Source organism: Apus apus, chromosome 6 (assembly GCF_020740795.1).
Source record: "Apus apus isolate bApuApu2 chromosome 6, bApuApu2.pri.cur, whole genome shotgun sequence".
In the NCBI taxonomy this organism is placed as follows: domain Eukaryota; kingdom Metazoa; phylum Chordata; class Aves; order Apodiformes; family Apodidae; genus Apus; species Apus apus.
In genome coordinates, this window is record NC_067287.1 from 34,529,453 (window position 1) to 34,557,301 (window position 27,849).

The following is a 27,849-nucleotide window of genomic DNA, read 5'->3' on the forward strand; positions in this document are numbered from 1 at the left end:
CCCGGGCGCCGCGCCCCGCCCCGCGGAGGCAGCAGCTCGCGAGGCCGGGGGGGGGGCGGCGGCAGCACCGGGAGCGGCGGCCGCGCCGGGCGGGGCTGCGGGAGCCGGGCCGGGGCTGCGGGGGGCCAGGATGTCGCGGTCCGTGCTGCAGCCCAGCCAGCAGAAGCTGGCGGAGAAGCTCACCATCCTGAACGACCGGGGCGTCGGCATGCTCACCCGGCTCTACAACATCAAGAAGGTGCGGGGGCCCCGGGCCGGGAGCCGGGGTGGGAGGGAAGGAAGGAGGGAGGGGGGGGAACCGTTCCGCTGCCATCGCCGCTTCGGCCCGAACGGGCCTCGGCCGCTCCCCCCCGCCCGGTGTTCCGCTCCCCCGGCCGGGCCGAGGCCTAGAGCCGCGGGGCAGCGCGGGGAGGCGGCGGGAGCCCCGCGGCCGTGGCCGGGCTCTCCGGCCGGGCCTGTCGCCGAGCCGCCTCTACCGGGCGGGGCTGGGGCTTCCCGGGGCGGCCCCCGCCGGGCTCCCGGGCGGCAGGGAGGGCGGGAGGGGGCTGCGCGGCGCCCGCAGGCCCGGCGCCCCCGCCGCGGGGCCTAGGCCCGGAGCCGCTCCCGCCCCGCCGAGCGTGAGTCACGGAGCCGGGAGGGGCCCGCGCCGGCTGCGGAGCCCGGCGGGGCGGAAGGGAACGGCTGCCGGTAAAATTAGTAAGTTTTATTTCCATAAGTTCGAGGCGCGCCGGTTGCTTAGCAGCTCCCGGCGTGAGAGGGAGCAGATGTGGGAAGGTGCCGGGGGGGGGCTCCGGCTGGTCCCCGCCCTCCCGCAGTGAAACGCATCGGGGTTCGCACCGGGGGGGGGGTTCGGCGGTGCGGGAAGCTGCAGGGCTCGGTGTGGACGCGGAGGATGGGTTGCGCCTCCCAGCTCGGGTAATTTATCTTCTGGAGTAAATCCTTGTGCTTTCCTGCACGGAAGAAAGTGGTTCCTGGCCATTCCCTGCTCCGGGTGCTTCGTGTATCCGTACCTGCTTCGTTTTCCTCACGTGCCTTACTTACATCGTCTGAATGTGTCTGGCTGCCCAGTCCACTTGCAGTAATGAGTGTTGGTTAGGATCTTGCAGCTTTGCCTCAAACGCAGCCATTCCTGAGAGGTTTTTCTTACTTCAAAGCAAGTGCAACTTACTGTGCTCAAGGAACGAGCACACCTCGGCAGGTTTAGCGTGCCAGGGGTCTTGTTGCCATTCTGTGTGCTGGGTTCAGCTGGCCTGTGCTGTGACTATGGCAGGGGGAGTTGGAGAGTTGTAGGTGCCCGTTTGATCACTCTGACTCCTGAACCCAAGTCCCTTGCAGGAGTGATCCTGCTTTAAGGGCCTGAGCTCAGGGAGGTGTTTTGTCAGGTTGTTTTGCTCATATGGGAGTTGCCCCACTCTAGAAGTACTTAGAGCTACTTGGCTATACCAAGTGCAATGTTGATTTTGCTTCAGGTGGTGTTTCCAGGCAAAAAAACAGCAGGCCGCAGTATTCCAAAGTCAGCTTTTATCCAGGGCAATGCCAGTAGCTGGTGTGCACTTAAGTGTTTCTGCAGTCTTCACTGGCACAAGTAAAGCCTTCTAACTAAATAGTTGCAAATTGCTATCTTTCTGAAATAGAAGTGAGGTTCCTTTTAATTTGCAGTGTTGTATGTTGGAAATTTGCTTCAACTTAATACTTGTAATAAGATAACCATGCTTTAAATGGGCAACAGAAATTCCCTATTTGTGAGGAGGCCATTTGTATGTGGGCTTGTTAAGCTCTGAGAGAAACCAGGTGAGAAACAGGCTGGGGGGAATTTTGCCTAAGAACAGCTGTGCCTTGGGTGGAGGCAAGAAACAAGCAAGGCAAGGCAGGAAACAAGACAGGAAAAAGTACATCTTGTCTTGACATGGAGCTGTGCCATGGCTATGGGGAGTGCAGGCTCTGTGTTCATCACCAGGGTTCTGCTGTGGGGACACTTACTCCTGTGAAGCAGTCCAGCACCTACAAACACGTTTTTTCTGGCATGCTTGGATGGCAGAGTCCTGAGCACATTTGCCCATATGGTGGTAGCTTCTGCTGTTACTCAGGGTAGTGAAGTGATGCAAATGGATAGGTTCTCAATGGGGGAGCATCATCAACACTAGGGGTGACTCCAGCTCTTCCTCCCAATGCCATGAACAGAGTCCAGAATTACGTGGGTTTTGCACACAGGGAGGGAGGAGGTATGACCAGGTGGCTTGATCAGCGTGTGTTGTATTGTTTTGCAAGTCTGGAGATGTCCCAGACGTAACTCTAGGTCTTCATACTGTGATTTGTGATTCAAATAACTGTTTTCTTAAGCTGCAGCGAGTACTGCTTGACAGTGGTAACTAGCTAGCTCTGACAGTGAGCCCCAGAAGGCTCAGGATTGGTTACTGATTTTTATTATGAGTCTCTGTTCAGGCATAGCTGGCTGCTTGGAACACTTTCTTTTTGTTTTTTTCCCTTTTCTTCCTTCTCTGAAATCAGTCAGTTTTAAAACTGCTGTTTAAGGTTTTCACAGCTTCCTCCATTGAAGATGATCTCAAAACAGAAGTTACTAGAGATAACCACACAATATGTGGTATTGCGGTTAACGGAAATGGTTAAGACTGCCCTTAATAAGAGGAAGTGAGAGGTGAAGTATTTGTAGCTGCCTCCTTACAGACTATTTGGGATGCTGTCTAGGGAGCAGAGATTTTAAAAGACTAAGCATTTTCTTGACTGTTAAAAGTAAAGCAGGAAAATTTTACTTCCCAGAGAAGTTGTCAAAAGCATTTAAAAACCTGCTATTTATATTTATTTATATGTCACAGAAAGCATCACAGAATCTTAGTGGTTGGAAGTGACCTCTGAAGATCATCTAGTCCAACCACCTTGCCAGAGCAGGATCACCTAGAGAACATGACACAGGAACATGTCCAGGGGGGTTTTGAATGTCTCCAGCAAAGGAGACTCCACAGCCTCTCTGGGCAGCCTGTCCCAGGGCTCTGTCAGTCTCACAGCAAATAAGTTTTTTCTGATGTTTATGTGGAACCTCCTGTGTTCCAGTTTGCACCCATTGCCCCTTGTCCTATCACTGGACATCACTGAAAAAAGCCTGGCTCCATCCTCCTCGCCCTTAACGTATTTATAAACGTGAGGTCGCCCCTCAGTCTCCTGCAAGCTCAAGAGACCCAGCTCCCTCAGCCTTGCCTCATCAGGGAGATGTTCCACTGCCTTAATCCTATTTGTGGCTCTTTTATATTTCTACTTCATTTTCTATAAAATTTCAGGTTTTATGTCATGGTGCTTGTAGCTGTTAATTGTTTATAGGTTAATGTTTACTAACCACCTGTGCTGATGTTGCCTTTTGAAATAGTTCAAAGTTTCTTGTTTTTAAGGAAGAGTATCTGAATGTGGCGGGTTTTGCCCCTGGGAGTGACATGGAAAATACAGAAAAGTGAGGTTACTACAGTAGTCACAGATAATGAGGCAAAACTAGTAACAGATTTGTATGGAGGCGTTTTTTTTGTTACTGCTGTTCTTTTGGAGGATGACCCTTTGCTTGCTGCTCTCTGCTGTCTTTTGTACTGGGAGCAGTATTAGTCCTGGACTTTAAAATCTTACCATAGTGATTTCTCTCCTAGTTCTTTCTTCTTATTAAGAATTTTTCCTCAATACCCAGGCTATATTGTCTTCTGTGTAACTCTCTTGTCATTAGTTGCCTACAACTAAATCTCTCTAAATCAGTAAGCCATCCTGGCTCAGGTCAAGGTTTGATTTTTGTGGTTACCTTTCTGAGCAGGTGGTGTCTGTGTTGGTAAGCTTTGTGTGATGCTGCCAGTACTGTCAAAGACGTGTATTGTTCAGGAGTGGTGACAGAGAAATAATGTTATTTTCTGCAGGCTTGTCTTTTGTTTGTTTATAAAGCCCTTGGATACTGGGAAGTATTTACAGTCAGATTTCATCTTAAAATAACCCAAGTAAAGATTTAGCCAGAGCAAATCAAGAGTGTAATTTTGATGAATGTCAAAGCAGTGCTACTATCAACAGAACTGCTAGGGATAAAAGTTAGTGATTTGAATTGTTTACAGTATATGTCATTCAGATGTGATGAGTGTTATTTAGCTTTAATTGCTTTGCTAGCCATGTTATGCTGTTCCTTGTGGTACAGGTTTTATGTCTGTGGGCAGATTTTTTCTTTATGTCATCAATTCTTTTGAATTTCACAGCTCTGATTACATAGCATCTGAAAAACTACTATCTTAAACGAATTCTTAGATATGAACTGCATAACGAAACTGAAGTCATAGATAAGGAATAGAATAAATATTTCCAGGGCATTTAGGTGACTTAATTTTTTACTGTTCAGAAATAAAAATGTGGTCCCAATCATATTGTGAGCACTACATAGCTTAGAATGAAGGCAGATTTAAAATCATTGAGCAGGTGATGAATTTCGACGTAGTTCTTTAAAGATGCTTTAGTGAAAATACTGGATTTTTCCTTGTATCAAGGATGCTATTTATTTTCTTTCCTCAAGAAAGCAAGAGAAGGCATATGGTATGAGGGAAAGATGGCTGCTTCAGGTCTCTCTGGTAAAATGATGACAAGTTGACCAGATCAGCCAAGGCTGAATAGAGGTCAGATCTTACTTCACTAGCCTTTTATGCTGCTCGAGAGACTGGGGTGAAGAACAAGATTAAAACAACTTCAAAACTGTACTGGAGAGGACTTTACAAGGTCTAAACATTGGAGGGGACATCTGTAAAAGCTAGTCGATTGTTTGATTAATAGAACCACTCAAGAAAGCATACTGTTTTGCTGAGGCACTAGAGCAGTTCTTCAGGAAAAAGTAGGAGAGATTTTAGGTGACTGTCAGAGCATGGAGAAGTTTTCAGTCTGCAGAGCTCTGAAGTTTGGAAGGGTGTAGGATTAGATCACTCTTTTGACACTGAGCTATTTGCTCAGTGCAGAGCTTTGAGCTGAGAGGAAAAGCTCACATACAATCCAGTTTTGAATTGTAAGGTTTGTATTGGAAAGAACAGATCATGTTTTCATGTCATCAGGAAGTGACTTAAGGTGGTGTAGTACAGCTTGATAGATGTTAGCAGTTCTTCATAGGCTTAAGATGACAGTATAAGTTTGTCTGTTTCTGTCTGTGATCTTGGAGGAATGGCTTAAAATCATGTTCTGCTGATAACAGGAGGAGAAAGCCCTAAACAAACTCGGAGTCAGCACTACTAATAAAAAAAATTAAAAGATGCCTTTGCATGGGAAGCAAACAAGCTGGTGATACCATGTCACGCTATTTTTTTTAACGCAAAAAAGCAACTAATTTCATAAAGAAACAATAAGACTTTCTAATGCAATATAAAAATATCCCATGGTATCTTCTAAAGTATACAGAAAGCCAGGTGGATTTACCCTTTATGTAAAGCGTAGATGCCCAGAATTATCTTGTGCTGTTTTTTGTGTTCCCTCTGACCCCCAGTTACTGTTGATTTGCCCTGCTGTGTGTTGATTCAAAAACAAATCCAGTGTTAGTTGGTAGAGTTTAAGATGGCATGCAGAGAATGTACAGCTAAAAAGTCCTAAAACTTCCCATTTTTGATTCAGGAGTAGACAGGGCATTCCCACTGCCTTGATTTCTTGTGTTCAGAGATTACTTTATAAATGGCATTTAAGGAAGGTTTTTCTGGCTGTGTAATCTGTTTTTTTTTTTTCTTAAATTTGCATGTCACCTGCCCCATATTTGCTTACAGAAGCAAGTGCTTTCTGCAACAGGTGCTACCAACACAAGAGGACAGCATGAATTCATCGTGGTGCAGATAGTGTCAAAGCAAGGCTATGTCTTTTGTCAGCAATGTGACAGGTCACTCTAGTGTGGACAATGTAGTAGAAGTTTTACACGTTGCCCTTAGCAAGACCGTTGACATGACCTCATCTGATTGTTGTAACTAACAATCTAAGGAAATACAGTCTGGATGAAGTTGTAATGATGAATGCAGATGGATAACCATATTAGGGAATGGTTACGAAGATCTTAATGAAGGATGGGGGCTCAGGAGAGTCTTGTTGGATGTGTCTTACATCTAGTTCCAGTCAGTCTTTGTAGTAACAACCTAGGTGATGGCCAGTGTGCTTAATATATGTGTATGTAGGAAACTGGGAGAAGCTACGGAAGTAATGGAGAAGCTACAGAACTAACAAGTAACCTAACTGGAATTCAATTTCAGCTTAACGAATTGTAGGTATGGGCTAACTTGAAGGGGGTTGAGCAAGTATGATTGTAAGCTCTTTTGTGCTTAGTGAAATTTAAAATACAAAATGAAAAGTTATGAGATAGCAAGTCTGCAGAAAATAGCCAGGAAAGGTTAGGGATATGTCAGGGTAAACTGAAACTAACTAAGTTTTGCTACAAAAATGTAGCTATATCATGAGGTTTTATAAATGTGTGTGCAGGACAGTCTGAACACAAAGTAATCCTTTTGTCCTACATAGCACGCATCGAGACTCACTCAAAATATATTAGATTTTACATACTTTTCAAGAAGGATGTGGACAAAACGGTGAAAGCTCAGAGCAGAATACTTAAACCAACTAATGGTGCCACAAATGTGAACCATTAAGAAAGCAGGACAAAAAAAATTGTCAAGTATTATGTGATTCAATGTTTTAAGTGTTAAGGAGTGTTGTAGAGAGAAGGGGAATAGTTTGTGCAATTCAGTCTTGCCACAGAGAACAAGATGTGATGTACTACATTGTAGCAAGAGAAGTTCAGTTTATATCTTGGAACTTTCTAGTGAAAAAGATGAAGTACTGGAAAAGGCTGAGAGTGTTTTTGAAGGTAGCTCATTAGAGACCTGTAAGTAAAGAATTGGCTGACATCTCCCAGAAGCAGCATAGGTACAGTTGGTCCTGGTTTGGAACAGCAGAGCAGAGTAAGTAATTTCTTGAGGTCCGTTCTTCAGTTTTCACAAGAATTTGCATTTTAATTGGTTGAACCTCTGAGTAGAGGTACACAAGAATATAAAGTAAAATATGTGTTTTGGGATTCAAGACATACAGAATAATGAATAATGCAGAAGGAAGATGTCTTGCTTGGCTCTAGGAAACTTGGGACTGACTTATCACCTTTAATTTTGAATTGATACAAAAGCGACACATCTGCCAAACTTAGCAACCTTTGTGTATGGAAAGTGAAATAGTTGTTACATTTATTATAATTTTGTACCATATTTTTAATATGTGCAATTCCTGTAGAGACTGTCCAAAATTAATTAACTCGACACTTTCCTCTGATTCCCCATTCTGGTTGGATCACAGAAGCACTACACTTCGGGTTGAATCTATTAACACTGCTTATATATGAAAATACACGTTTACCTTTTGTATGAGTATCATGCATGTAACTGCAAACATCAGTGATGTAATTTACTTAGTGGTGTAAGATCACCTGAGAGATACTGGTGTAGGACAGGTAAGTTTTAGCTGTCAGAAGCATTAAACTGTACTAAAATTAGTCCGTGTGTGAGCAATTCTTGCATTTGCTTGCATGGCTGTTAAGAGGGACAAGGCTTAATTTACAAAACTTACCTGGTACCAGCCTGGTTAATCATCAACTTAAGCATCCACAAAACCTAAAATGCAGCAAAGCAGTTGTGGTATGCTTCATCAGAGATGTTAAGGCAAGTACAGTGTGAACTGTTTCCTTGTGTATTCACCATTCAAAGCAGCTCTTCACTGATGATTCACCACTCTTGTCAGGAGTTTTGCTTTCTCAGAATTAGAGGTTGTCAGTTGGTCATCTAATTATTTTAAATACATGACAGAAAGCAAAAATAGCTCATGTGTTTGATCTTGCAGAAATGGGGAGCTAGTGATGAATTGGTCTCTGAATGTTTCTTTGCCTTGTATTATTTACTATAATTTATAGGACACATAGCCACAAAGCAGGCATTGAAACTTAAGGATGCATTTTAGGGTGAAGTCTTTAAAGCCAGCAGCTGTTGCAAGGGAGGAAGAGCCACGTACTGTGCATGCCTTTCCTCTGTGTCTAGGTTATGTGCTGTATTAAACTGTGTATGTCCCTTTTTTAAAATATGTGAAATCTTAGTGTATTTCAATTTACAAATGAAAGTTACTGAGGGGACTGTATGTTTTGTGCTGATGTTGCTATTTCATCAATTTGCTGGTTAAATTCGAGTTCTTTTAGTGCGGATTCCTTTGTCAATGAGACTTGAAGGTGAGGTGATTTGTTGACCAAGATTCTTTCAGTTTATGTTGTCACAGTTTAGTGGAAATGTGCTCAGCAGTGTTTTATCTCGAGTCTGCAGTAACTGTAAGTCAAGATCTCTTGAAGTAATAAAAAATTGTGAAATTGCTGCAAAATATGACTTGTTTTATGATCATCTGCTGATGTAGGAGGTTTGGGGATGAAAATAGGAAATTACTGATTGAAATCACTCTGTTCCTCCTTTCTTGGGAATCAACCCTGCTAATAATTTGCAATAGGTTGTGTTTAGCAACAAAAAATATTATAAAAGGTATTTTCATAGTACAGTAACATATTTAGGCTTTTTTAATCATCCTACGCAATGTAACTTCCCAGGGTTCTTACTTAAGTACATGTGGCAGGTTTATGTAAAAGGAGTGAGGTTTAGGTGTTCCGAATGAGAGTTTGCACTCTGTAAACTGTGTCGTGCTCTAGTTTTTGAACAACTAGTTGTGTCTGAACACAGACTTCGTTTGTTCATGTCACATCAGCTGCATAAATGTAGTAATTTTGTTGGTGGATGTTTTTTTGTTCTTATCCACCATTCTCTGTCCTCAAGTAGGAAGTAAAATGTTAGGCTTTGATTTTTGCAGTACTGGAATAAAAGGTCTCTGCTGTATCTCTTCACGTTGTTGTACTCTGGGCCAAAGGCAGTTTGGGTTCTGTGCTCTTTAGAGGCTGCTTATCTGAAATGCAGACCTTCAGGTTTTTGTTGTTGGATATTTTCTTCTTGACTGCTTCTGAATAAGTACAGCCTAGAAAGTGAAGCTCTGTAGTGTTCTTCGTTTTCCAAGTGGAAATACTATGGAAGAACCTATTGGCATGAAGTGAAGAACTGAGTCTGAATTTTGTTTGGTAATAATATAGTTATCCAGGATATTAGGGTGGGTAGGAAACAATTTAATTACATTCAAAATGTACAGCATAGTGAAGGATCTCTACATAGTACACGTGGTCTGATCTGTCTTACCTGAAGTGTGATGGCCTGTGTGTACGATAGCAAAGATGTATTTGGAATAACAAATCCCGTTGTTCTTGTTAGAGTTGGATGCACACAATCAGATCAGCAAAACATGTTCTCTTAGTTGAGAGCTTACCATAGCAGGGTACCATTCTGAAGTGCTGTGAAAGGAAATGCTGGGTCACTTGATAGAAACCCAGTGTCAGAATCCTTTTTATTGTTTTAATTACTTACATAAGTCTCTCATGGTAGCTTTGCATCATCTTTTTCAGGGTAACTGCTTGACAGCTGTTTAGGACTGTACAAAGGAATTTAGAGATGACTGCTGGGAGATTCTTTCAGCATAGTACTGTGGGGCTGAAGCAGCTGGAATCCCGTAGCTTCAGAGCTGTATGCCATTAATGCTGCACTACTAAGAACATTTTTAATCCCTGAGTTTCTTTTTTCATGGGTGAAAAATGTAGCCGTTCTGTTTTATGTTTTAAAGGTAAGAAATGAAAAAGAGGTTGTTGCAGTCTAAGTAGGGGGAATAAGTTGTACTTTAGGCTGAATGAGAAAGGGCTACTGCATTTGGTTAATGTTCAAAGTTCTGTTTGAATGCAGGAGAGTTGTATATGGCAAAGCGATTTTTGAATGTTGTACTATGATGTTTCTGCCTACTACATTTCTGACAAGGGATTTTGTGTTGACTAATATAATGATTAACAGCAAAAACTGCCTTTCTCCTCTATATTCTAAGACCATTGCCCTCAATGTCTTTGTTCTTTCTGCAGTGCATAATTGTGATTATGTACCTTATCACACTGTGACACTTGGGGTTTGTATTTTCATGATTTTATGCTTTCTAGAATAAAGTAGAGTGAGCTTGAGCTTTGTAGCTCTGTTTGCTGTCTTATGAGAGGTTTAGCTTATGCAGACTGTTTTACTTGTGATGCAGAATGCAGGTAACAATATGGATGAAAACTGTTGATGCAATAAGAGCTAGTAACGAAATAATACCTGCACTTAGAAAGGAGCTGAGCTGTTGTGAAGTGTGGAAGGGGGAAGGAAGAGGCATCGACTCACTTGTTCAGTGGTGTCTGTTGTCCTCTCTATTCGGTCCATGTAGGTAGCTGAAATTTTGAAGCATATGACAGATACCTTTAACCATGTATATCTTGCAGCAGTTTTCTTTGCTATCTATGGATCAATCTTGTGTAGTTTATGAGGGGGAAGAATTGGAGTTGCTTAAGGTTGGATTTCAGCAGACAATCAGTGGAAAGGAGCAAAGCTCTGTTGCGTGTTCAGAAATATCAAAGGGATTGGTAGTTAGACTTAGGATTATGTTTATCATCTCTGGCAACTGAGTTCCTGAAGGCACACCAGGATGGATGTGCACCTGAGTTTTTTCAGACATATTTTTTCTGTGTGAGTGACCTGTGTGTAAGGGCCTGGACAGAAGATAATTTTTGGTAAACATGTGGGAGAGGTGATTTATATGAGGAAAATCCTCTGTTGCTAGGAAAAATAAGGAGTGTGTGTGGAAGTGAAGTTTCAATTCAGGCTGCTAACATTAGGAAGTCCATGATGGCAGATCTCTCATCTCCTGTGTAAGGGCAACCATGTTGGTTTTAACAGGCCTCAAATATGTGTTGTCCATTGAGCTGTTTCCTTGGTTTGTGATGTTTCCTTTAGTTATATCATGTGTGGCAAGGACAAAAAATGGCAATAATCTGACACAGATTATGGGAAAGATGTGGCATCTAGTTGATTAAGACTTTGTAACTGTGACACGTGCCTTGTTTACGTTGTTGATGCCTATTTACAGTTTAATTTGTATTTTTGAAATTGTGTCAAGACTTGAGAGTGTGTATGGAATAGATCTTCTGTGGCATGTGTTGTTTGCTGCAGTAAGAATGTTGAAGCAGCTATTTAATATCTAATTGGTAATATGGATGTTGCTGAATTTATTTGAATTACAGATTCCTCTTGGAGTATTATAGAAGTGACATTGTAATTAAATTGAGTATTTTTCTGGGGAAATTAGTGAATGTGGGAGTTTGGTATTGGAGTAGTATGTTAGCATACATCGTGATGGTCATGTGCTGCTGGTAGGTTTTAGAAACTTACAATAATTATTCTTTTTTTTTTTTTCTTGGCTACCGTTTCTTTTTCAGGTATGTAAAACTTCACTGAGTTTCTCTCCTTTTTCCCTCTGTAGTTGCATGTGATGTTTCTTAACTGCTTTTTTTTCTTTCCCTACTGGAACTTAGTTTGGAAGTACTATTTGAAGTTCTGTGTTTCAGCATATAAGCAGAACTTTGCACAGTAGTAAATTGCTAAAAAGTACATGTAAAAAGTTGCTTGTGAGTATTAGAATAACCACCATCCAGTAGAAAGTATGCTGCCTAGAGTAACCGGTGGTGGTAATGTTCTCGTGGATATAGGTAATAGTGTGTTAGCTTCTTAAATGTAACATATTTTGGAGTTTAAGAGTGATTTGTTTATATGTAATTTTTCTCTCTTTTTATTACACTGCTTTCCCAGCAAGGACAAGTTTGGAAGGTTTGCAAAGCTTTTCACCTTCCCTTTGCCCGCTTGCCCGCTTTCAGAATCGGTCTCATACTCCATGACTTCTGTCTCTACAGTCTGCAACTTGGTCATAGAAATCAGTGTGGAAAAGTTCTAAAACGAGCTGTCATTTGAGTTCACTGTGTTGCGTAGGAACGCCTAGCATGTAATATAATTTTGCATGAGACACGAAACTCCTTTGCAAATCCCTGTGAGAACTATAAAAGTAAATGAATATTTGAGAGAAAATGCCATTTGAGCACAAATTTTGTCATGTAAGTAATTCTGCTTTTAGTGTGTTGCTCCAAACTCAAGGGTGTAGCATGGCTCGCTAGTCAGAGTAGTTGAGCAATGTGTCTGACAGCATGCACTGTAGCTGGCAAAAGTAGATGCTTCTCAGTCGTTTTGTCCACAGAAACTGTTCTGATACCTCTGTAAGTTACTAAAGAGACTGAATTAATAAAATATCTTGCTTGCTGCTTTTAAAGCACAGCCTATGCTACTGTAGGAGTAAAGAAAATGAGCAAAACTCTCAGGAAATATGAGACTTTAGGCAAGTATTGGTGGTTTTATTGTGGGATGGAAAATTTGTCTTGCAATTAACAGTTTAAAGGAAAATTAAATGCAGATTGGTGGGGCTTTTAGTTTTGTTTCACAAAGTGTAGTTTAATCATTGACTGTGCTCTGCACTGATGATATGATTGAGTTTTCTAACAGTGTATTAACTCCAGATGAATACAACACTACCTCAAACCAGGAATAGCATTAAAAGGAAAAATTTTTTTTCTCCTTCTTTTAGGATTGAGTTTTTTCCCTCACTGCTGTTCTGCACTAACTGCTTTGATACTTTCATGCATCTTTTTCAGTAGAAGAGCATCTCTGTACTGTTTTCCATTGCATATTTCAGCTGTGACAGTCCCTGCACTTTGCCTATCATTTTATCACCTGCTCACTAAAAACAAACAAACAAAAGAATCTTCCTAGTTTGTCTTCAGATTTGCAACTCTCACTTAGCTTTAGATGGATGATTGTGATTTTACTTCATTTTTGTTGTATTTCTTTATAGGCATGCGGGGACCCCAAAGCCAAACCATCCTATCTTATTGACAAAAACCTGGAATCTGCTGTCAAATTCATAGTCAGGAAATTCCCAGCAGTAGAAACACGCAACAACAATGTAAGTAACTAAATGGCTACATAAGTATTTTTATCAATGCACTTGAGCGCTTGTTCAGATCTGTGAGGTTTTGTGTGTTCTTAAAAAACATCTGATGCTGACAGTTGCAGCTGGAATATGGTTGTCACTTCATATGTCAGACAGAGTACTTCAGTAAGAACGGTGTACAATGAGAGAATATTATACTGTAGTTCTGGATTGGTTTTGTTAGAGAAGGACACTTTCTGGTTTTCTTTTTGCCTACTCCTTTCTGTTCCATTTCAAAGAATTGTCAATGGGAAGTAATTCTTGAAAAAGTCATGCCTTACTTTGACGGTAGAAATTCTTGGTGACCAGACTGGTGGCAGAAGATGGAATTTGCATAACTCTTTGGGATGAGTCCTGGCCAGCCGATCAATAGAAGGCACCTGACTGCAAAGTGGGAAAATGTGTTTGTACTTAACAGGTGCTGTTGCCTATGGGGTCAGTCCCTGGGGAATAAAGAATGCTTTAGTATGTAAGGAGAAACCTGGTCAAGTACAAAATACGGAGATGTAATTGTTTCCTCTTCACGTGTATTGAGTTATTTTGCAGTGGGAAATTATTTTTCACCCTTCTGAATTTGACTTTGTAGCTGTTCAGAGATCATTAGGATTATTAGATTACAGGTAGGCTTTTTGGCAGGTGTTACACACTTGTTTCTCTGTTCCCATCTGAAAGTCAAGGGAAAGGTGTTTGTTTTACCAGCTTATACTTCTTTCCTAAAGTGGGAAGTGGAGGTAAGGTGTTGGGTTTGCATGTTCCTTGCATGCAGCTACCTGCATGTGTGCTTGAGAGGTTAAGGCTTGCTTTAAGTTTCCTGCTGAATGGTGGTGGTAATAGCAGTGGGAGTAATTCGTTTCTTGTACAATGCTAGAATTTCTATATAATCATCTCCAGTAATAGTAAAGAAAAAAATAATCAGGTAAACTTACCCTTATGGAGGAAACTATTTCAGTAACAACACTTTCTCTCTTGAAAATTTGTACGTGTTGTACTGCTGAACATTACTCATCTTTGTATTCAAGTTGTTAGTAACAAATATGGCATATTCTTAACCAATGTTATGTAAAGATAGTAAACTCTTTAAACCAGGTTTGGTCAATCCTTCTGTGTTCTTTAAACTTTGGTGGCAGCACTACTATTAAAAGTAAAAGACAATGGACGTTGAATTTGTTTATTGCAGTTACATGTATGCTCTGATTGTTGACTAAGAATTTGGAGCTCAACTGATGATAGGTATTTAATGATGTGCTACTGTGAAGTTTATGGAAAGAGATCAAAGCTAGCCTGATGTATTTTGACAATCACAGTTTCTAAAATAGGACACGCTCGTAATGTTTTGTCATTTCCTTGTGTTGATTTACCATGAGCCAGCCAGGCCTGTGTTTATTCAGCAGTTATCAAAAACCTACCCTTTTTATGTGTGAGCACAGTTTAAAGTTGGAATTTTGACTTCTGGCACCAGGCAGCTGGGGTTTCCTTCCCTGCAGTCAGAGCTGATGGCAGTTGGCTTGTCTCAGTTATTTACAGATGTTTTCCTGTAGAGTGGAGTATCTGCCAGAAGAAACCTTTGTCCATAACAGATACCTGATGAGACAGAAGTCGTGTCGTGTGCAGAGAAAGTTCTAGTTTGATCTAAGATAAATTTTTGTTTGTAATCCTCAGGCTCAAAAAGGCATCAGCATCTAGCTTCTGGTCAGGAAGATGTTGCCCTTGTTCTTCCTTTGTCTCCCTTCTCCTGCTGGCCAAAATCCAGCTTGCCCTATCTTAGGAGGCCACCGTAGGGAGTTCCTGTAGTAGGGAAATGGGTGATCAGAGATTTAAAAGGTCAAGAAGCTTATTGTAACAAGGACACACTGATAAATCCTATACTGCAAAGGCTTCTTGCAGGAGAAATAGCTGAGAAATCATAACCTGTGCTTTCTCCTTGCAGTGACAATTCCAGGACAGCCTTCCAGGGAAGCATTTTGGGGTTTTTATGCTCAACTTGAGTGGTCACTGTAGTTCAGCACCGTGCATTTATACAGGTAGTGACACCGATTGATGTGTCAGTGGTGATGTTGCTAAACAAGCTTGCACTCAGTGACAGAAACACTGGTGCCTGCCTTTTTGAATTATTTGGTCTTTTCTTAGCTGCTAGTTTTTCTCCCGTGCCATCATTTGGTTTTTTTGTGTCTTGGAGGTGAACTGAACATTTTATTGAAGAGTGTGAGCAGCCTCTGCTGCGGTTCAGATAGGTGCCTAATCTTGGAAAAAATCTGCATTTTTGGTCTTTTGAAACAAGTGATTTTGTTATTGATAGCTTTTACATCACTATTTACAAAAAACACAGCTTCTGGTCCTCCTTCAGTGTTTGACATGTTGAGTCAGTCTAGAGTTACATGTGGCAGTCGCAGGTATTTCAATATTGTAACAAGAGAGAAACCTTATGAGCAGTTCAAATGAAAATAAAATGCCTTAGTCATTGTTTTTGGTCAGATGAGTGATCTGATTGTGTTAGTGTTGCCTCAAGATAAGATTTATTTTTACTGAATTTCCTTGACTAGCTTCAGAAGGAAAGTTTCAAAGGGATGCAGAAGCAGCCTGATTGTTGTGGAGGATTTTTAGATGTCATCCCCTTGTAAGGCATACAGACAAGGTACTTGCCACAGAGAAATCTAAAGAATATTCTAAACTTCAAAAAATGTAGTAGCACCTAAAAATTACTGTTTTTCTCAATCCATGTGAACTGGCACCATAAAACCAAAATGAAATAATGCACCATGGGGAACTGGAAATGCAAAGAGAACAGATACAGATATTCTGTGAATGGCAAGTGAGGTCTGAAAAACCTGCTGGCTGCCCCCGTGAAGCTCTGTGCCTTTGTGTGATAGAGCTGGCCTCCTTTCTGCTTCCCAAAACACCTCATATGGGAAGTAGTGAGAATATCTGCTTTCTTTCTTGAACATATGTTTTCCTTTTACTCGTATTGCTCCTCAGCAATTTCCCTGTAGAAAAGCTTCCTATATTTTCCATGTCTGCTGCAGAAGCTGAAGCTTAGTCACTGCTTAGCAGTGAGCAGAGCAGTGGAGCATTACTCACAAGTTTTGTATGTGTGGAGTTAGTAGGAGAAATGGCCATGTTATCCACATGATCTTTTTAAAAGCTGTGTTTGTGCCAGTTCCCTTGTGTTTGGTGTTACCTCCACATTCAGTCTATTAGGAGATAGTATTGGGAGGGTTATTTCCCTGATTTATTTGTAATAATTTTCAGCTCTATTGTGTCAGCAGGGACTGGAAATAACATTGTATGAGTGTGATACTTCCAGCCTGCCTGTCTTAGGATCTGTAGATAGGGATTAGTTCACTTTACATTATATTTACTTTTTCTTCACAGGTGTGTTGGGTTTCTCCTTTTAGATCTCAGTATGTATGTTTGGTTTGCTTACAGGGCCTTTTGCAGTTTTTGCAGTTTCATCTCTTAGTGAGCTGGTTGCATAGCAAGTTAGTTGGATGTGGGAAGAGCTGGTGTGGGCACAGTGTGGCTGGACCTCCTTGGCCAAAGCTTTTTAAAAGACATAATGCATGCTTTGATTAAGTTCTTGCTTTTATAGTTAAATCATTGAAATAAGCACTGTATAACCAGTCTTGATGTTTAATCTGTTAGCTACTTCTTTTTCAAAACAACTAAATACAACTAATAATTTGCTTTTTCAAGTAGTCCTTCCATCCCCTGCAAGAGGTGCAGTGCCAGAAGGTGCTAGCACTCACTAGCCCTGTGCTAGCGCAGATAGTTTAGAAATTCTCTTCAGTGGAAAAATGGGAGTCTCAGCCAGGCTGCCTTGCTAATTCTTTTTCTATAAAGAAACTTTTGAGGAAACAATACCTCTGGCAGCTGATTTCCTAAGAGTTAACTTGAGCAAAGTAACTTAAATCTCCAAATTCAGTCAACTTAATTACTTCTCGTCCGCCTTTCTGGAGTTTTGGAACTCTTGTTTGGGAGACCCAATTTTTCAGACACCTTGCTGCTTGCTTAAGCAGTAAAAACCCAACTCCCTACATTCCACTGCAAAACTAACTGGGTTTCTGACCATGAGGACTGAAATCTTTTCCAGGTAAGAGGATGCCATGCTTTCCTTGCACTGCTTCCTGTTCAGCTCTGCTCAGTACTGCTCAGGGAACTTCCAGTGTTAAAGGGACTGAAAATGAGAGTGATTTTTCAGAACTTGCAAGGGCAGTAGTTGAGCAAACAGGAGATCTTCCTGCATGAGTAATGCCAGCCAATGGATAACCATTCTCTATGCAGCTTTGTACAAGCAGTTGAGTTATCTTATGCTTGGCAATAGGATGTATCTGCAAAACCCACAAATTTATCTACACTTGAACTAAAAATCATTCAGAATTGGAATTGCTTTGCCAATGCCTTGCTCTGATAGAACGATACCTACTGTTCAGATTTGTGTGCAGTAGCATGTCTGGTGCCTTCGGTTTTTGCCTGACACTTTAAGTCTGACTTTGCAGCCTAAAATTACTTAGGCTTTAAAAAAACACAGAGAATACTACATACAATTTTTCAGCCTGTTGTTTTTTTCATAGTGATTCCAAAAGGTAATGTCAAATCTTGAAAGTTCTTGAAAATGTTCCACCGAACAGAACTGTCAAAATGTAACTCAATCTTTTTTTTCAGAATGGTAAGCACTATCAGCAGTAGGGTTTATATTTGTGGCTTAACCCTTGTTTGTGCATGAGTTCGGAGAAGCATCCAAACCCAATTTAATTTGTCATTATTGGTTATAAAACATTATAGTACACGGCTTTAAGTCAAATCAGTCCATAAGTGTCACTTGCCAAGGTAAACCACACCAGTCACATGCTTGTTGTTGCTTAATACTGTGTGCAATACCTGCAAAGGAGTGTGTGTTTGTAATGCTTAACTTGTTTTCTTCATCCATTCCAACTGAAGCCCTCTCTGCGTATGATGATTGATGACTTTAGAGCTTGGCTGTTAAAAGCCAAAGAAACCAAAAAACCTCATTAATACCTAAAAAAACCAACTCATTAATACCTAAACAGTGTTTCAGTTAAGCCGTGTTGCTAATCTGCTTTTCAGAATTAATTTTCATGCATTTTAAATGATTGTTCTTTGATGATTCCATGACAGAAGTGTAAGTATGCAGGCAGCTAGAGACATAAGTCCAAAACATTTTGATGTATAGAAGAGCAGACAAGGCTTTTATTCTGTAAGTAGCGGCGTTGGCCATGTCAAGAGCTGTGGCTAAAGCTTGTATGATAGAATAATGTGTAATGAGCCTAAAGTAGGAATTGTATGAGTTGATGTAAAAGCAATTCAGAGAATTGGGAAACTGTGCTTTATGACTGACAAGCAGATGAGTTTTTAAAGAGGAGCCTCGTTGCTCCAGTTGTCTGCAAATATGAGTACGGTCAACCCTGGGGACAGCAGCACTTGTAGAGGGTCATGGGTGGCTCTTTACTTTTCAAAAGAGTTAAATTAGTGCTAGGAACTTGAAAACCAAAAATAAAACTGGCAGCAGAAACATTAGTAAACATGTGAAATGGTCTTTTACTTTTTTTTATATGCAGCATGTTACTTCAGAGGCTGCTTTTAATTGTAAATAATAAGGCCAAGGACACATCCATCATTCTACGCTTAGTTTACAAAATTTATACCTTGTTTTCTTAATTTTATTAGAACCTTCTTTCTCTCCCACCGTTCTGCTATGGATTTTGTCGACTGAGAACTTTGTTTGTGTGAGTTCAGTTTTAAAAGTCATCTAAAGATTGTCCTGCTGGCAAGTGTAGTGAGTGTAGTAAACAATGCTAAGGATATTAACAGAGATTATTTGCTTCTATCTCCAGAATTTTAACAGTCAGAATTTGTAATACTGCTTTTTGGGACTTAATTTCCAGCTAGTAAGATGAAGCTGTTGGTGTTTTCTCTGAAGGCAGCAGAATATCTATGATACTGGTTTGTAGCAAACAAACACAAGTGTTTAGTAATGGTACTTGCAGGAAAAACAGCACTTGATACAAGGAGAACATTGCCCTGCCAACTCTCTCATCATGGATTGTGCTATAAGGCATTTATTCGCATAGTACTGCTACCAAATAAATGGTCAAGTAGTTAAAGAACTACAGTTACTCTCTGGTTTTCCATGCATTAAACTCTCTAACCAATCTTTTCTAGTTGTCCAGTGTTTTCCCTGTGCCTTCGTATTAATTTTGTATTTATTCACCTTGTTAACATGCCAGCATCTGTCATTACTTTCTTGTCTCTGAGACACTTAGTTCACAAGAGTTTTAAGTGAGGCTGTGTTGAACTTGCTTATTTGTTTTTCACTTCTTTGTGTTTTTTCTAATGTCACTTCTCTGTGTACATAGTAAGCTATGCAAAGATTTTGGGGGTTTAATGTGAGGAAGGAAAGGCAGAAGACAGCTTGGTAATAGTACCTGTTTTGTAGACAACCTATTTCACGAAGTGTCAGCTTCGCTCTCTGGTATTTAAATCTCTATTAATAAAAAGCTTCAAATGTTATTGAAGAGGTGTTTTCTTGCTAATATACAAAATTCATTATTTCATTTTATCTTGCTGTATTATGCTAAAATTTCTACAAATTAAATCTAATTCACCTCGTTCAACAGATATGCTGTTTACCTTATCCGTTTAACTCGTGCTTCATATTCTTTAAGAATAAATAAAACACTTCTGTCTAACCAATCAACAAGGTATGGTTAACTATAGTGAAAATAGTCTTCTAATACTAGTTGCTTTTTTAAAGAGTTATTTCTTCACCTCATCCTTTTTTCAAACTTCTGTTGAATGTTTGAAAAAAATGTTTACTGATAAATGAAATTGCAGGCTAAGGAAAAAGCCTCAAACCAAATAAAAGTGATACGGCACCAACTATTTCTTAACAGCTGTTCAGAAATGAGTAATGGAAAGTTTTGTTGCAGTGGGTGTGGAAAGAGCAACACCCACATTTCGGAGAGATAAAAATGCAAATAAACCACCAAGACCCTACATGCTTAACAGTCAAGAGCTTGAAGAATGATCACCTTAACTATGTAGGGAAGTTTTAGCATCATTTAGGTGGAAATATTTCTGGGAATGCAGGTAGCTAGTTGAGATGGCACAGCAGTGATTCCTTAGTTTTTGGTTCGGTGTAATAAATACCTCCCTATATTCTTAGTTAATGTACAGCTTCACTGACTGTCTGAAAAAAAAAAGATGATTTTGCAGGCAGGCACTGTCTCCTTTTTTAGCCACGTGTCCCCACTTCATTTTTTGTGGCCCAACTAACCTGTGGCTTTGAAAGTGTCCAGAAGTGGACACTAAATTGCTGTTTTTTATATCAAAGGTGTTGTTTACCTGTGGTCTTGATAGTCTGCCTTAGTATTGCACCTTTGTTAGTCTGAGTTGGGACTGCAGTGGGAGAAAGTTGTTAGAGCACACGTGCAGTTGCAATGTGAGTTTTAATGTCATTGTCTTTCTGCACTAGAATTATTAGAATTATTCTTATTTCTCAATGAGAAGATATGGTCTGTTCTGAAAGCTCATGAAGCAAGTCTTAAAATTCATCCAACACTTGGGTGAGCTTCACAGAAACAAACCCTTTTTATGCTTGGCATTTTAACACCGAATCCCTTGCAATAAATAGTGAAAACAAAAGGGTTCGGATGAAGATGAAGACCAAGCATCTTAGGTGGTGAATATTTTTGACGTGACAACTGTTGACTGAGGAGGCAGCTCTGAAACTACAAGGTGCTCTGTCATCTAGGGAGGTCCTGAGCACAGAGGCAAGTTGACCCAAGATTTGCTGGAGCTGTGCAGACCTGCAGAAGCTCCAGGTGCTTTGGAGGATGATGATGCTGGATGCTTCATGCTCTGAGCAGAAAGCAGTTCAAGTTCAGTGTACATGTTGGGAAGGGTGGGAGCTAATTCATACGGAGGCTTGAAATACAATTCATAAGACTTATGTTTGAAAATAAACTTAGGACAGCAGTTTAAGGGGAAACAACCCATTTCCTGCTGCATGAGATCACAGAATCACAGAATATTAGGGGTCGGAAGGGACCTCTGAAGAGATGTTTAGAAGTTACAGAATAAACATGTGTACTTGCACCTGTTTTTCTTCTTAGTCCCAGCTGATGACTATGTGAAAGGAAATTAAATACTACTTAGGGCAGGCATTCAAAGTCAAACCTTCAAAGTTAAAGCTGTTGCTCTGGTTTAAGAGTAGGCAGGAGTGATTTATAATGTAGCCATTCCAATTTGCTCATAACTGTGAATGTGCCTTTTTTTCCTTGGGTATAATGGAGGTTTTATGGCTCAAGGATTCTATAAACCATAATTCCATCTAAAAATTGTGAGGAAAGCAGCAGAAGTTATTTTATGTATGATACAATGGTCCAGTAGTGGTCTAGGCAGTTTTTTTATTGTATAATTTAGAGGAATTTTAGTGCTTAGCATAAAACTGAGAACACTGAGTATGGCTTTGTCAAGAGAGAGAGAGAGATGAAGTGTATTCAGTCTTAACCTCTCACAGGAAAATAAGCAAACCAATTTGAAACAATTTCTCTTTCTTGTAATTGATTGCTCTTCTGAGAATAAATTTCTGTGTAACTTGATCAGTTTTTAATTTAAAAACATGCAGCTTTCTGGAGGCCACTTTTTCATGTTGAGTGTTATGACTATAAGTAATTTCATTGCACATATCAGGGAAGAGACTTAATTAGTAGCTACACATTGCAAGTTAAATAATTGGATTCTTGCAGTGCTCTAAGACTAATACATAGATAAACAAAATTACTTTTCAGTACCAGCTGTTTTTTGTTTTTAATTCCAACTGTTTATCTGGTTCCTCCAGAAAATTTTGAAAAATATGAGAATCAAATTATTCTTCATTGTCTGTTAAAAAAAATCCTTGTGAACTGTTTTATGCCTTTGTATTCACATTTGCCTCTTCCATTTTATCCACCAGTGTCTAATGCTAGTGTTTTGCTTCTTTTTTGTTTGTTTATTTTGTTGCTTTTGTTTGAATGTATTATTGTGTTTATATGGAACTGGTCAAAGAGCCGTTACTGTATTTTATGTTTGTATCTACATTTTATTTTGCATGCTTAACGTGGCTTTGCCTGGATATTCTTTTTGGTAAGTTCAGAATTTAAAAGCATAATGTTTTCCTGTAGTTAAGTTTGTAACCTGCCACCTTTTCTGCCACCTCAAGTAATGTAATTGGGTTTTTTGTGCTCACGTACTGTTCTGCTTTTCCTAATTATACATATGATAACACTGTTTTCCTAACTACCCATTTTCACCTCTAGCAGAGCTAAAGAATATGACTTTGGTACTAACGTGTACTAATTTGACTGACTTGAAAGAATAGTTAGCAGCTGTTGAAGTGGTCTGTTCTGAGAACTCTGTGTGTGTTTCAGACACACAGAACCTCAGTCTCAGAAAACCACGTTAAGGCTTCTTTGCGTAGCCTGATGGTTACTCTGTGCTTCACAGGTAGCATTTTTCAGCAGTCTTCTCAAGATCTTCTAAGATCAGTGTGCATGTTTGTTTCTTTTTTAGCAACAGCTTGCTCAGCTCCAGAAAGAGAAATCGGAGATTCTGAAGAACCTGGCACTGTACTACTTCACTTTTGTTGATGTTATGGAATTTAAGGTAAGGTATTGCAAACATGTCAGTTGTTCTATTGCATCAGGTTTCTGTCTTTTTGATTATGAAATGACCAGTCTCCATCACTAAGCAGAGTAAAATGTTTTACTTAGTTCTTCTATAAACTGAAGTTATTTCTTTGTTTTTCAAGGACCATGTTTGTGAGCTGCTGAATACTATTGATGTTTGTCAAGTCTTCTTTGATATTGTAAGTTTCTGTGTTTTAACTTTCAAATGCCACTTAATTTCTTATCACAGTCATTAGAATTAGTAGGACTTAATAGTCCAAGAAGCATTACATCTCTAGTACTGAAATTTTCAGATTTCAAACTTCTACAAGCAGCTTGAAGTCAGAAACTAGGCCGTTTTAAACAGTGTACTTGTGGACAGCAGTAACAGCATTCATTGCTCATTACCAAACATACAAATCGTTCTGTAATTTTGCTTTATTGTGCCTGCAGGTTTGTTCATAGAGGGTTTAGTGTCATCTGCTTTCTTAAGCCAGGTGGGTTTTCGAAGCAGGAACTTTGCTGCTGTCCATCATAGAGATATGTGAGGAGGTCACTTCTGGTGTTGTCTAAAGCAAATACAATGGTGACTTAAAGTGTTAAATTTTTAAAAGCTCAAAACCAGCAAACACCAAAAAAACCTCAAACACCTTTTTCTTTTGGTTTAAGCTTTCTTTTCTAATTTTCATCGTGTCACCTTGCTAGTTTTAGTCATTACTCTAAGTTTTTACTGACTTGGTTTCTTGCTGTTGTAGGGGAGCAGGTGTGATGGAATTATCTTAGCAGGTCAGGGGGATTATGTGCTATTCTTTTTACATAGGAGAGTCTATTTAAAATATTATTCACAGGACAAGGCAGTTTCTGACTGATGGGTACCATCCCAGAAAAGTTTGCCTATCTGTCAGCTGTCCTGTGACACTTGAGCCCGGAGAGATGTTTGCTTGCTTGCTTTCATGAATACAAACAGATCTGGGGATTTGAGTGAATAAATGAGGGTTATACAAAATCTCTGTGCAATCCGAACAAAACCTTTGTTCAAGGCAGTTTGTTGTATCTAAAAAATGCTTAAAATTGGTCGAAAGGTGAGGAAAAAGTTCAATACTTGTTTCTGAAAGCTTTAGAATGGTTTACTTACATTCTTTACCTCTAGACTGTCAACTTCGATTTAACAAAGAACTACCTAGATTTGATTATAACCTACACAACCCTCATGATTCTACTGTCTCGAATTGAAGAAAGGAAGGCGATCATCGGCTTGTATAATTATGCCCATGAAATGACACATGGAGCAAGGTAAGGGGAATCTCTTGTGTAAGAAGTGTGTTTAATGAGAGCAATAATAACTACACCTGAGTGAATTGTTTGTTGTTGCTTTTAGTGACAGAGAATATCCACGCCTTGGCCAGATGATTGTGGATTATGAAAATCCTTTGAAGAAAATGATGGAGGAATTTGTACCTCACAGTAAAGTACGTAACTACTTTTTACAGGAACACAGTAACCTTTTCTGTACTTATGTTCTTAAGCTTTTATTATTACACAGTTGGTCAAGCTGCAGTTCTGTGATCATTTATGTAGGCTGTGTTTTCATCTGACAGTACCATAAAGAGCTGACAGAAACCTCATCAGAGTCAGTGTATATCCTGTTTATCACTTCTTGTTTGTCCACTGGTTTTGCTTCTCTGCTAAAGCCAACTAGATTTGTTTAATTGGTACTGACTTCTTTATAGAGCCATTAGTTTTTAGGTGCTTGCAAACTGATGGCCTGACAACTTACTTTGACAATCTTGGGCAGCAGTTGAAGTTTAATAAGCTACTGCCTCAAGTTTTTAAAGTTTTGGATTTTTCCCTTGTTTTGTTTGTGTTTTCTTTCTCTAGCCCTCTTGATATTTTTCTTCATTTCCTTAAACTTTTGAAGATAGTCACTAGAAATTCAGATTTTTTTCAGCTACTACTTGACGTATTCTGAATTTAAGTGCTTCTCATTTATCTGAACAATCCATAATCTTATTTTTGCTATGCTTCCTTCTGCACAGTTCCTATCTTGTTAAGAGTTACTTTGCTAAGGATTGCATTTGTAATTAATCTTTTCTTGTATACATTATCATGAAGATGCTTCACTTCTTAGTATTTTTTTTATGCTTTCATATGTAATAGTAGAGCAGTCATTTCTCTTGAAATGTTTTTGAAGCCATTTTTCAGTCTGATGTTTGCTCTTTTGCTTATTCTGTGCTAGAGGTAGAAACTGGGGTCAGGGATCCCTTCAGGCATCATGCTGTAGACACAGATCTTGAGTTTACACTCTCAAGGAACTGCACACTCAGTTGTCCTTCCATCGTTTCACTTCTTTGCAGTCAGTTGTTTAGTCCTTGGCATTAGCTTCAGCAGATGACTTTCTTTCTTGCCTGAATGACCTTCTTTGCTGGCATAAGGCTTAGACCTGGCTTCCCAGGGGACTTAGACATGCACTGGTATTGATGCGCAAGACAGGGACAAGGTGTGGGACAGCACTTGGATAAGTTAATCAGCTGCAAAGATGCTCTTGTAAACAGCATCTGCTCAAAATAATTATAATTTGCTAACATACCAAATGAAGTGGCAGAGAAAGGAATAACACGATAATTGGGGTGCTTGAATAATTAACTCCCAGTTGTACATGGCAGATTTTTTGTCTCTGTGATGTTTTTCATGTCCAACAATTCTGAACTTTGAGTTTTATAATTCTTAATTAAAAAATAAAGTCAAAACCTCCTGCTTCTCTTCATCCCTGCTAGCCTGGAATAGTCTTTGATATGTGAAATGAACTAGATGCAGTGGGTTTTAACCTTAAGTTTAGTTTCAGAACCAGTTCAGTAAAAATGTTTTGATTAGTGGTAGAAAAATTGGTGAGAAGACACTACTGATAAAATTTAGTGTCTCTTGTGCTTGGAGTATTGCAGTGTCAGTACACAGTTCACAGCATGAAGTAAAGAACTAGGATACTGCTTCAAGTCTGAGCCTTGAGGACATTTCCAAACTAGCCATTGGTCTCCTTTTTAGTCCCTTTCAGATGCTCTGATTTCACTCCAGATGGTCTATCCTCGAAGAAATCTCTCAGCTGATCAGTGGAGAAATGCACAACTACTGAGCCTCATCAGTGCCCCCAGCACCATGCTTAATCCTGCACAGTCTGACACGGTATGACCTTTTCATTTGCATTGGATGATAGAATTAAACCAGGTGTTCTGCAAAATAGTGTAGAGAGGTTTTATTTTCTATTTAATTACGCTTTCAAGGTTAGTTCATGCCTTAATTTTTGGTATTTGATAATCAAAAGATGAAAGGAAGCAATGTTAACTACTGCAGTGTAGAAGGAAGGAATCCTCTGTACTGTCTTGGGTGTTTGTGGGCCAACAGACTGAAAATCAGAACTGACAAGTCTTATAAAATCTTTACTATTTGCATTTGTTCTCTCAGTTATAATATGTATGGTCACCTTTATGAAAGAATCAAGTGTTAACAGCTGTTAGTTTGTGATTAGTGTACCTTAAAAGCCTTTAGTTCCTGAGTGTATTTATATGTAGTGTCTGTTGAAGCTAACTATTTGTCAAAGTTTGCTCACTGTTTTTTTCAAGGTGTTATTGGACAATATGGAAGCTCATTTAAAGATCACGCTCTCCGTTTCTACAGGGATAAAACAAGGCCCTGTTAGTAACCACAAGCAGTTCAAGGCTTTAGTTGTCCCTTTTTTTTCTAAATAAATGCTTCATATGAAATAGTCTTTTATGTAATTGGTTTGCTACAAATGACTGGTTTTTTTTCAACAGATGCCATGTGAATACCTCTCTCTGGATGCAATGGAAAAATGGATCATTTGTGAGTAAAAAAAATTCTGAAATAGCTCATGGTTGTATAAAAAAAAAATTCCACATTTAAAAGTCTACTGGCTTTTCAGTACAAAAGCTGGTACATTCAAATTAGATTCTGGAGAACTTGAGGAAGTGTTATTTGTGTGTATCATACTCCTATATGCTGTGAAGTCTGATTTCAGCATATAATGCACTGGAGTTTATCATCAGTTTATTCCAGACTTGGCTTAAAAGTGAGTTTTAGTCATTCTGATGATGATAGCTCAATAGTATCAGCATTAAGTAACTGATGTTACAAAAATACCTCCACTAGAACAGTGTGGGGTATTTTGTATATAAAAAACCCCATGTTTTCCATTAAACAATTAATCAATGAACTATTTGAACTATTTAAGAGAAAATGCATAGTAATCTCACTGTTCTCTTACTCTGTGCATCTGGTTTGTGACATACATCAATGTGAACTTTTGAAGTTGGATTTATTTTGTGCCATGGAATCCTGAATAGTGATGCTACAGCTTTGAACCTTTGGAAACTTGCACTTCAAAGCAGCTCTTGCTTGGCCCTCTTTCGAGATGAAGTATTCCACATTCACAAAGCTGCAGAGGACTTGTTTGTCAATATACGAGGGTAAGTTTTTGTCCTCTTCATCTCCTTTCAGAATCTCTGTTAAAAGTATCAGTTAATGAAGAGCTGTTTTGAAAACGTTATTTAAGTTCTGCTTGAGGATAGTGGGTACCCAAACACTTTTGCTTAGCATCTGGACTGTTTCAATCGTGCATAATTTTCAGGAGCCTGATTTCATAACGTTTTTCTAATTTTAGTACTGAGAAAGCCTGGTGAATAAGACTTAAAAATGAAAAGTTCGAGTTGCCCACAAATCTTAATCTAGGGAAGAGAAATATGTCACGACTGCTGAGTTGGCTTGAAAAGTTGCAACTCTGCCACAGTTTCTGCAATATATTGTATGAAAACTCAAGCAATAATTAAGTTGAGGTCTCTACCCGTTAATACCAGGACCACTTGAGCAGAGAGGGTTTTAGGTTTTGGTGTCCAGTTCTAGAATTTAGCTCTGAGCAGGAAAACGAGTCTTGTGTGACCTTTTTGCTGTATCCTGCTTGCTGTGGCATCACAGCTCTTTCAAAATTGTGCTACTGGTACTTATTACTGTGTTGGCTTTTCTACTTGCAGTTACAACAAGCGTATTAATGACATCAGAGAGTGCAAAGAAGCTGCTGTTTCACATGCGTGAGTGCATGACAGTGTTTTCTACACACATTTTATTTTTCTTAGTGAACTTGGAATATGAACAGAATTTGTTGAATCTTGGATGAATTGTGTGTTTT

General features: G+C 39.6%; 1 protein-coding gene across 4 annotated transcripts in view; it reads left to right on the plus strand.

Annotated features, from left to right (window-relative positions):
* Nucleotides 1-94: 94 nt before the first annotated feature.
* Nucleotides 95-27,849, plus strand: part of NCKAP1 (NCK associated protein 1) — a 58,162-nt gene continuing 30,407 nt past the window's right edge. The window contains exons 1-11 of one of the 4 annotated variants that reach the window (XM_051624206.1): nt 95-238; nt 11,766-11,783; nt 12,856-12,966; nt 22,561-22,653; nt 22,799-22,855; nt 23,806-23,948; nt 24,034-24,124; nt 25,695-25,832; nt 26,462-26,510; nt 26,977-27,133; nt 27,695-27,751. In XM_051624206.1, coding sequence (XP_051480166.1) covers nt 131-238; nt 11,766-11,783; nt 12,856-12,966; nt 22,561-22,653; nt 22,799-22,855; nt 23,806-23,948; nt 24,034-24,124; nt 25,695-25,832; nt 26,462-26,510; nt 26,977-27,133; nt 27,695-27,751 — 1,022 coding nt within the window. In that variant the 5' untranslated portion in view covers nt 95-130. The remainder of the gene's footprint in view (nt 239-11,765; nt 11,784-12,855; nt 12,967-22,560; nt 22,654-22,798; nt 22,856-23,805; nt 23,949-24,033; nt 24,125-25,694; nt 25,833-26,461; nt 26,511-26,976; nt 27,134-27,694; nt 27,752-27,849) is intronic. The other 3 variants (XM_051624207.1, XM_051624208.1, XM_051624210.1) reach the window with 3 other exon arrangements.